The 10000-nt window shown below is 47.9% G+C and overlaps 1 protein-coding gene across 1 annotated transcript in view; it reads right to left on the reverse strand.

The window, feature by feature from the left end:
- The window catches only part of LOC125301007 (cadherin-2-like), a 34918-nt gene that overhangs the window by 6297 nt on the left and 18621 nt on the right, over window positions 1-10000 (reverse strand). Inside the window, exons 5-11 of the mRNA XM_048253247.1 lie at window positions 9544-9699; window positions 7459-7603; window positions 5980-6152; window positions 4094-4231; window positions 3400-3585; window positions 2673-2926; window positions 577-719 (exon numbers count right to left, since the gene is read on the reverse strand). Coding sequence (XP_048109204.1) covers window positions 577-719; window positions 2673-2926; window positions 3400-3585; window positions 4094-4231; window positions 5980-6152; window positions 7459-7603; window positions 9544-9699 — 1195 coding nt within the window. The remainder of the gene's footprint in view (window positions 1-576; window positions 720-2672; window positions 2927-3399; window positions 3586-4093; window positions 4232-5979; window positions 6153-7458; window positions 7604-9543; window positions 9700-10000) is intronic.

A 10000-nucleotide genomic window follows, 5' to 3' on the forward strand; every position in this document is an offset into this window, starting at 1 on the left:
TCTCTCTCTCTCTCTCTCTCTCTCTCTCTCTCATACACAGCCTGGGCCAAATGACCCTTTTAGCCTTCGAGCTCATTATTTCACTACTTCTTTAAAGAGCAGTGAGGGAACTACTGGTGCTTTGATACTGTAATGACCCTCTTTGAGTGTGTGTGTGTGTGTGTGTGTGTGTGTGTGTGTGTGTGTGTGTGTGTGTGTGTAAAGCTGTGTGTTTGTGTGAGTCAGTCTGCGTGTGAGTCAGTAAGATGCAGAAGGATTACTAAGGACCAGTATGGAATTCAGCTGACTGTGGCACATAACTATGGGTGCATTCAATGAAAGACATTGTGTGTGTGTGTGTGTGTCTTTGTGAGCTTGTTCATATGAGTGCCTTTGTGTGACAGAGGGACTACGTGTGCTCACATTTTCTCCCAAGCGCTGTGATCAATAGAGTTAGTCATCCATCCCGCTGGAGAACTATTAATGAATTTAACCCTGCAATGATCCCTGTCTCACACAAACACACACCCGCACACACACACACACACACACAGCTTAGAAGCCAACCACACAGCCAGAGAGTGAGAGTGAGCTCACCATTGTCCGTTGCCAGGAAGGTGATGTTGTAGTAGTTGTTCCTGACATAGGGCGACTCACGGTCCAGTATGGCTATGGTGGAGATGTGGCCACTCAGGGGGTCGATCTTCACCCAGTTGGCAGGATCAAAGATCTTTGAGTACCTGAAAAACAAAACACACACACACACACACACACACACACACACACACACACACACACACACACACACACACACACACACACACACACACAAATATATAGGATGAACTTTATTAAACCCAGAAAAGGAAAATCAAATGTTACAGCAGCTGACTACTAACGAGAAACACACAACATTTTGAAACAAATAAAATCATTCACAAGATTCACACAATTGTGTGTATGTGTGTGTTTGTGTGTGTGTGTGTGTGTGTGTGTGTGTGTGTGTGTGTGTGTGTGTGTGTGTGTCGCGTACGCACATGAGAAGAACAGCTAAACAACAATGAGTACCTTTCTGCTCTGTCAGAGACACTCAGTCTACACGCCTGAGAGGCAAGAGATGTCAGACCAGCTGTGTGTGACAACACCGCCAATGTCATCAACAGTGCCAGACAGCACACACGTCTGAGGTCAACAACCACGAAGCCCAACAACCCACCGCCAAACCACCAACTGTGTCACCCTGATGCACAACCAAAACTGTCAAATGCAGAAAGTTCTGAAAATATGCGTACAACAAATGACATTTATTTGAGAAAATAAAAACCCGTCATGGGCATACACAGGTCTGCGTGAGGAGAAGTCCAGCAGTTCTGTCTCTCTCGTGTGGCCATCTGATGGGTGTGAGACGTGTGCTGTGCCTTGGAGACCACTACTGTCTGTAATCCTGTCAAGGTCGACCCAAGTTCCTTTGAAGTCTCCCTTGACCATCCCTCCACCAACGGGAGACACCACAAAACCTAAATCCTGTGAAGGTCGCCTCGGCCCGAGCGCTTTGAAGTCTCTCCTCTCCGCCTGTTCCTTTTTTTTCAAACCAAAGTCACCCACACACACACACACACACACACACACACACACACACACACCATCCCAGAACATCCTACGTCTACTGCAGATCTTCCACCTCCCACTCTCCTACCACTGCTGAGATATCCGCAATCCCTCAAGCACAGGTCTCCCGACATGAGCACACACACACACACACACACACACACACACACACACACACACACACACACACACACTTCTCCTCTGGTATGTGCTGAATCACGGCGGGCCCACTGCAGGCCCTCCTGCTCACTCCAAGAGCTCATCACCGAGGGTGTTAGACCATGAATCAGCGCTTGGGGAGTTGCAGTAGCCTGGAATTATCTGCTTGTCATCCAGGGTGTGTGTGTGTGTGTGTGTGTGTGTGTGTGTGTGTGTGTGTGTGTGTGTGTGTGTGTGTGTGTGTGTGTGTGTGTGTGTGTGTGTGTGTGTGTGTGTGTGTGCGTGTGTGTATGTGTGTGTGTGGGGGGGGGGGCAGTGAGGTAGAGGGGTGGGAAGTTTTTTCCCAGTTTTTTAATTGCAGCACCTGGCAAGGGGAAGTCTTCATTGACTGTGCGGATGAGCGGATGCTCCCAGAGGCTGGCAGTGCGTGGAACTACTGAAGCTTTTGGAAACTCCCCTCCAACCCCCCCACCCCCACCCACCCACAGTTAGGATGCCCATGGCGCATCGCAGGAATCGCTTGGCATGAACGTGTGCCAGGGCCTGGCATGCCCAAGGATTTGCCAAGACTAAGCGTGCGTGGGGGGCATGAAGGCCCAGTGCCACCTGCGCTGGACGTTGGTGGAGGAATCGGGATGCCCGGGGAGGGAGGGAGTGCCAACAAGGCCTGGATGGCTGGCTGGCTGGTGGGGGTGATGATTGAGAAGCTGAGGATAGTGCTGAGACACACACACACACACACACACACAAACAAACAAACACACTCACACACACACACACACACACTCACTGTGTGTGTCCAGTCTAGACTCTCCCTACTGGTTGGCTGTGAATGGGACAGATCTGATGGTGTGTGTGTGTGTGTGTGTGTGTGTGTGTGTGTGTGTGTGTGTGTGTGTGTGTGTGTGTGGTGTACGTGTATTTACCTGATGCTCTGTCTCATATATCTGTCGGGGTCGTGGGCGAAGTAGGGCTGGATGGTGGTGCCGGCAGGGATGCCCTCCTCCAGGCGGGTGGTCTTGGGGTTGGGGTCAAACACGGGGCCCTCATTCACGTCCAAGACGCGGATGCTCACTGTCGCCGTGGAGGCGCGGGGCGGATACACACTCCGTGGCAACGGCGACTCGTTCTCCGCCAGCACGGACAGGACGAAGGACCGCGTGGTCTCATAATCGATGGGCTGTGGGAGGGGGAAACACACACACACACACACACACACACACACAAACACACGCAAATAAAACATACACACACACACACACACAGAGAGAAAGAAATTCACATTTGAATTTGAATTTGAAAGGCCTGCTCTACGTCATAGTCTTATCACACATGAACAGAGGGCAGCTTTATGGAGCTCCAAATACACATAAACACACTCACAACCACCCACTCACATGCACACACACACACACACACACACACACACAGACATAAGCCTCCACCCACCAACCTACACACACACACATACACACACACACACACACATATATAAGCCTCCACCCACCAACCTACACACACACACACACACACACACACACACACACACACACACACACACACACACACACACACACACACACACACATAGTAACACACAAAGCAGCACACAAAAAACACACAGCAGCAGCATACAAACACACACACACATACCTTGACCACAGTCACATGGCCCTCGTTGGTGACGGGATCGGTGATGATGGCGAAGCGTCCAGAGTTGTCGCCGCCAGTGATGCGGTAGACGGCGTTCCAGGCGGGCGTGTTGGGCTGGTCCTTATCGCTCACCGTCAGGTTGGCCACAATCACCTTCTCTTTATTCTCTTGAACCTCGCCAAAGAACTACAAGAAACAATACAGTTGTAAGCCTAAAGCTTGCGTGTGTGCACGTGCGTGCGTGTGTGTGCGTGCGTACGTGCGTGGTTGTGTGTGTGTGTGTGTGTTTGTTTGTCTAGGCCTGTGAATTAACTTGTTTATTGTAAACTGGAAACATCAGAGCTTCTGATGAAAGCTTTATGTTGTGTAAACCTGTGTGTGATTGAGTATGCGTACTGAATATTTGAGAGTGAGAGAAAGAGAGAAATATGGATGAGAGAGCAAGTGAGAGAGTGAGAGACAAAGAATTAAAGAGAGAGAGAGAGAGAGATACGTAGAGAGAGACACAGAGAGCGAGCGAGAGAGGGAGGGAGAGAGAGATACGTAGAGAGAGAAACAGAGAGCCAGAGAGAGAGAGAAAGGAAGAGAGGGAGAGGGGGAGAGAGAGAGAGGGAGAGATTGAGTGAGAGAGAGAGAGAGAGAGAGAGAGAGAGAGAGAGAGAGAGAGAGAGAGAGTGGGAGAGAGAGAGCTCACCATATCTGTGGTAAACTCTGGCGGGTTGTCGTTGATGTCCATGATTCGGATCATAGCGGTAGCCGTGTTGGACAGGCCGTACGTGGGATTGCCCTCCATGTCGGTGGCCTGAATGATCAGCGTGTACTGGGCCACTTTCTGCAACCACAGACAGCACTCATCACACACTACTCACTCCGCTCTGTAAATAGCAGCACTCCCCCCCCCACCCCCCTCACTGTGAGCCACTGCTCTCACCGCTCTGTGCTTGTCCTTGGCTTTGCACATACATTTGAATGCGTCACCTGGCTGTCCTGTCCTGAGGATCTCATATGTGGTGAAGGCAGAAGTCATTTACAGCTAGACTTTACCGCACACGGACACACACATGCAGGCAGGCACACACACACACACACACACACACACACACACACACACACACACACACACACACACACACACACACACACACACACACACACACACACACACACACACACACACACACACACACACACACACACACACACACACAGTATACACACAAGCATCGCTCGGTCATCAGTACTCATTCTGCTTGACTTATCGGTTGCCTTTGACACGGTTAATCACCGTATCCTTCTCTCTATACTCGCTGACATGGGAATCTCCGGTTCTGCTCTCTCCTGGTTTGAATCCTACCTCACAGGACGCTCGTTTAACGTATCATGGCTTGGTCAGCTATCTGCACCTCACCATCTCACCACAGGGGTCCCCAGGGCTCAGTGCTGGGCCCCTCCTCTTTGCTATCTACACCACCTCCTTGAGACAGATTATCCGTTCGCCGCGGCTTCTCATACCACTGCTATGCAGGCGACACACAGCTCTATCTGTCCTTTCCACCTGGCGACCCCCTGGTTTCCAGCACGGATCTCGGATTGCCTCTCAGACATAGCTACATGGATGAAGGCACACCACCTCCAGCTGAACCTCTCAAAGACTGAACTGCTGGTCATCCCAGCTAAACCTACCATACACCACGACATCAACATCAAATTTGACTCCCTGTCTGTTTCACCGACCAGGACTGCAAAGAAATCTAGGAGTTGTTCTCGACAACCAACTAAACTTCTCAGATCATGTTGCCTCAGTCGCCCGGTCATGCCGTTTCGCACTCAACAACATAATGGAAAATCAGGACTTACTTGACTCAACTTCTGGTTCAGGCAATAGTCATCTCCGCGACTTGACTACTGCAATGCCCTCCTGACAGGTCTCCCAGCCTGCACAGTGAAACCACTTCAGATGATCCAGAAACGGGCGGCCGCCTGGTCTACAACCAACCCAAAAGGGCACATGTTACCCGCTGCTCATCCAGCTACACTGGCTACCTATGGCGGCCCGCATCAAATTCAAATCTCTAACGCTTGCCTACAAAGTAGTCTCGGTTCTGCTCCCACCTACTTGAATGCCCTCATACAGACTTACACTACCTCCAGACCGCGGCTCCTCTGGCTAATCGGCGTCTAGCTCTACCACGATGCGCATCCAAGCCAATCCAAACTTTTCTCATCTGTTGTTCCTCGTTGGTGGAACACACTGCCAGTTCCTACAAGGGCAGGGACATCCTTTTCCACTTTCAAAAAACTCCTGAAGACCCAGCTCTTTAGAGAACATCTACTCTCATAGCAACACTTACAACAAGTCTTACTGATCCTAGCACTCACCAGCCGTTTTAAACTGACAAGTAACTGTTAAAAACAGCACTCACCGACGCACTTATTCTTACTGTACTCTAATGTTTTTTAAACTGTCCTAAAATTGTGAGAATTGTTCTAAAACTTACTGTTTACCATGTTGTTAGTCGCTTTGGTTAAAAAAGCGTCAGCCAAATGTAATGTAATGTAATGTAATGTAAAAGCACAAACCTCTCTGTCCAGGCCTGCAGCTACAGTGATGATGGCTCCAGTCTTGTTGTTGATGGTGAACATATTGGGGTTGGGGCTGTGGGGCTGCTGGGATAGAATCTTGTATCGGAGCATCCCATTGGGCATGTTTGGGTCGTCCTTATCCTGGGCTGTTACAGTCATCACAGTGGTACCTAAAAACACACACACACACACACACACACATACACATGCAAGACAGACACACACACACACATACAAGACAGACACACGCACACACAGACACACACACACTTCACTGAGCTTTGCAGCGTTTTCTGCTTCAGAGAGTACATTTGCTTTCACTGTCATTTGGTCTTAAATGGCCACAATGGACATGTTCAATGGCCAGAGGAAATGTCCTGCCTCTTCGGCATCCCCTTTGTGCTCCTCTGCGTTGACATGAGTCTGCACAATGACCAACATCCCTTTGACTCTGTGGCCTAGTTTCCAAGTGCACTGACTGAACCTGTGAAATGTTCTGGTCCAATGCCATCATTGACATCCCTTAGTTGTCTGCATGCTGTTACTGCATGTTGCACTATGGTTCCAAGCCTACACATTCTACGCCTTAGAATGCCTTTATGTGTTTTACATTCCATTCACTACCCACAGAGAGTTAAACACATTTGACTAGGGAAGCCATCTAGAATGCTGTCAACTTTGTTTGTGACATTCTCCACGTTTACATCGCAGATGCCTTGCTATTACTGAAACAGCTTGTTGACAATAAAATGGAGAGAGCTGTGTTAACCCCCCCACCCCCTCCCTCCCCCCAACTCCCCCTCTGTCTCCCTCCACGACATTCCACGGGAATTGCGAGTGTGGGGCTCTTTGTAGCTTTCTGTGCTGTCTGAAGAGCCAGACAGTTCGCAGTAGCCCTTGGCACCCTGACGGCCACAATGGAACGGCAGGGCTTCCGGGCTCAGGTCTGTCTGGCGCGGAGGGACGCCTCCTCTGACAAGCGACGGTGGTTATTCTCTGACATTCCGAGTCTTAGAGAGGCTTTGTCCTAGCGGCGGAGCTGTCAGTGGATGTCTGGGACATGTGTAGGGTGCCTAGAGCTTCAGCTGGGGAAATTTGACTTTCGCTAAAGTCAAACTTCTGCTGGCTTCAAGACAGGGAAATAAATAGACAATTCTGCTGCCGAGGTATTAAATGAATTGACCTGTGCTGCAAGGTTAGATAATCTTAAATATTTTATATTTTTGTGTGTATGGATGTGTGTGTGTGTGTGTGTGTGTGTGTGTGTGTGTGTGTGTGTGTGTGTGTGTGTGTGTGTGTGTGTGTGTGAGTATATGCGCATGTGGGTAACCAATTATAGATTTTTTGGGCGAAAAAACAATTACCAAGCGACAGCAGACTTGATTCAAATAGCTGTGCATATAAGACCATGCTTCAGTGTGTGTGTGTGTGTGTGTGTGTGTGTGTGTGTGTGTGTGTGTGTGTGTGTGTCTGTACCTGGCTTGGTCCCCTCTGGTACTGTCCCATTCCAGATCTGATGGGCAAACTCAGGTCGGTTGTCATTCTGGTCAATCACGTTGATGACGATATCAATTGGGTTCTCCACCTGGTTACCGTTAATGTCCACTGCATGTGCTCGTAACTGCACACATGAACACACACACACACAGAAACAGAAGAGCACAAATAAATAATATACCTCGATACAAAACCTTAATCAATAACCCAAGCTTCAATCATTAAACTCTATCTGCTTATATTTTGGCCAGACCTTTATTTCCTTTCACATAAAACTTTTGCACAGCAAAGATGGAAAATACTATCAAAAAATATTTAAAACAGTATGAACATTTGCCTACTTGTACAAACATTTGGCAATCTAATAACATATCAATTATGAATTCATTTGATCTAGCTCTGAGAGACAGTGTCTTCATTTGAGGAATGAAGTTATCAGACAGTATGCAATGGACTTCACATGACAATATTCACAACTTGGATTCATTTTCTATGAAAAACAATTTGATCCTCTTGATCAGTGGTCCCTTTCGGACTAAAGGAATACAAATAATCGAGGAGTGGACATATATTCAGAATTTGAAATGTCTTTACCAAATCTGTGAGTGTTTTTGTAATGTCCTTAAGCAACAATGGCTTTGGGAAATGGTCCATAAATCGTAAGACATTTGTAAGAGGAACTTTACAAACTACTCACAATGCTTTTGTCAAACTGGGCCCAGATCTTTTCAATGGTAGCCTATGATAGGACATTTATTGACCAAACAGTCATTGATTGTAAAATATAATTTGGGGAAATAGCTTAATATAACCTTAGTTTTGCCAAACTGTCAGCTGGCTGTGCATGTGCTCTGGAGAGCCAAGAGGAAATCTAGGCTCACTCTTGAATGTTCCAGCAAGTGTGAAGTTATTATCTGGCACCAAACAAATGGAAGCTCTATTCAAATGCTGCATGGTCAACAGAGGGGGGAGAGTGGGCATAACATCTCTTTACTTCCATGGATGTTGCCAAGCAACAGAAAAAGCTCATCAGCTAAACAATCACCAGCCTTCCTGAATGGCTTGTAAACAAAGCCAGTTTATTAACCACTAATAACTTGTTTCAGCCACTGTGTGGTGTTCACTATATCAGAGGTCTCTAATAATCCCACCATAAAAGTATCTCTCTTTTCTTCCCTCTATTTCTTTCTCTTTCACTCTATATTATTCTCTCTTTATCAGACGACGGGGCGGTACAAAGGCGGAACGTTTGGCTTAGTGACGTCTGAGCTATGAAACAACTTCCTGTCCGTGGCAGCGAAACCAACAACCTCACCCTACTCTACAATTTACAGCTTCCAAGTTCCAAAGTCCTTTACAGACATTTCTCTCGGGGCAATGTAAGGTGTGTTTGTGTATTGAGTGTGTATGTTTGCGACAGTGTTAGTGTTTGAGCAATGTGTGTGTGTGTGTGTGTGTGTGTGTGTGTATTGAAGCTGTTATCGGCTTGTTGTTTTAATATGCGTATAGTGATCTCACAGATCAGTGACATCTACATTCTCTCATGAATATTCAGCATGAAGCCCCGCCTGGAATACGAATAAGAAGGGCCACTGTTGCCATGACAGTCCAGTACTGAAAGTCACCAAGAGCAGCCGACAACCAATACCTGCTCATCGCTGTGATGCCCTGAATCCTATAGCCTATGTGTGTGTGTGTGTGTGTGTGTGTGTGTGTGTGTGTGTGTGTGTGTGGTGTGTGTGTGTGTGTGTTTGTGTGTGTGTGTGTGCACTCTTTGATGAGAGGATTAAACTGGGTCTAAGGTCACATTCTCAGACAGAGTGCCATGGCAATCACAAAAGCAAGCTCCCATTTTCCCGGAACTTTTTTTTCACGCTTTGCCGGAACTTTTTTTCACACTTTACACTACACCGCTTTCCAGTTCCACTGAGAACCTTTTCATACCCTTCACACACAGAACTGCATGTCTAAGTTCCTTCCCACACCACCAGTCATACACACACATGCAGACACCCCCTTAATTAGTCCTCAATACACATCTATCGGCGTTCACTCAGCACGTACGTGGAAGTTGGAGATGTCCTCACGGTCCAACGGCTTGGTGACGGACAGCTGACCATTGATGGGGTTGATGATGAAGATCCCGGTGGGGGGGTGATCTGCTCCCGGCCCTGTCACACTGTAGCGCAGACGGCCGTTACGATCCCTGTCTGAGCGGATCTACACACACACACACACACACACACACACACACACAAACACAAACAGGGGAAATGATTAATGGTTGACGAACATACAAACACACATAAGCCCGCCTGTAATCAACATTCCGCTCAATATGCGCATCTGGAGTGGTATCCTGGTGAGAGAGGGAGTATTCGCCTCTCTGACACCTGCCATGAATGACAGGTGAACTTATCAAGCGCTCAAATGATTATGGTTGAGAGAGGTACTCAAGGTTATATCTCTGACAGATTTATTTGAAGCCAAGGAGATATGTGTGTAGGTGTGTGTGTGTGTG

Source organism: Alosa alosa, chromosome 9 (genome assembly GCF_017589495.1).
Source record: "Alosa alosa isolate M-15738 ecotype Scorff River chromosome 9, AALO_Geno_1.1, whole genome shotgun sequence".
NCBI lineage: Eukaryota > Metazoa > Chordata > Actinopteri > Clupeiformes > Clupeidae > Alosa > Alosa alosa.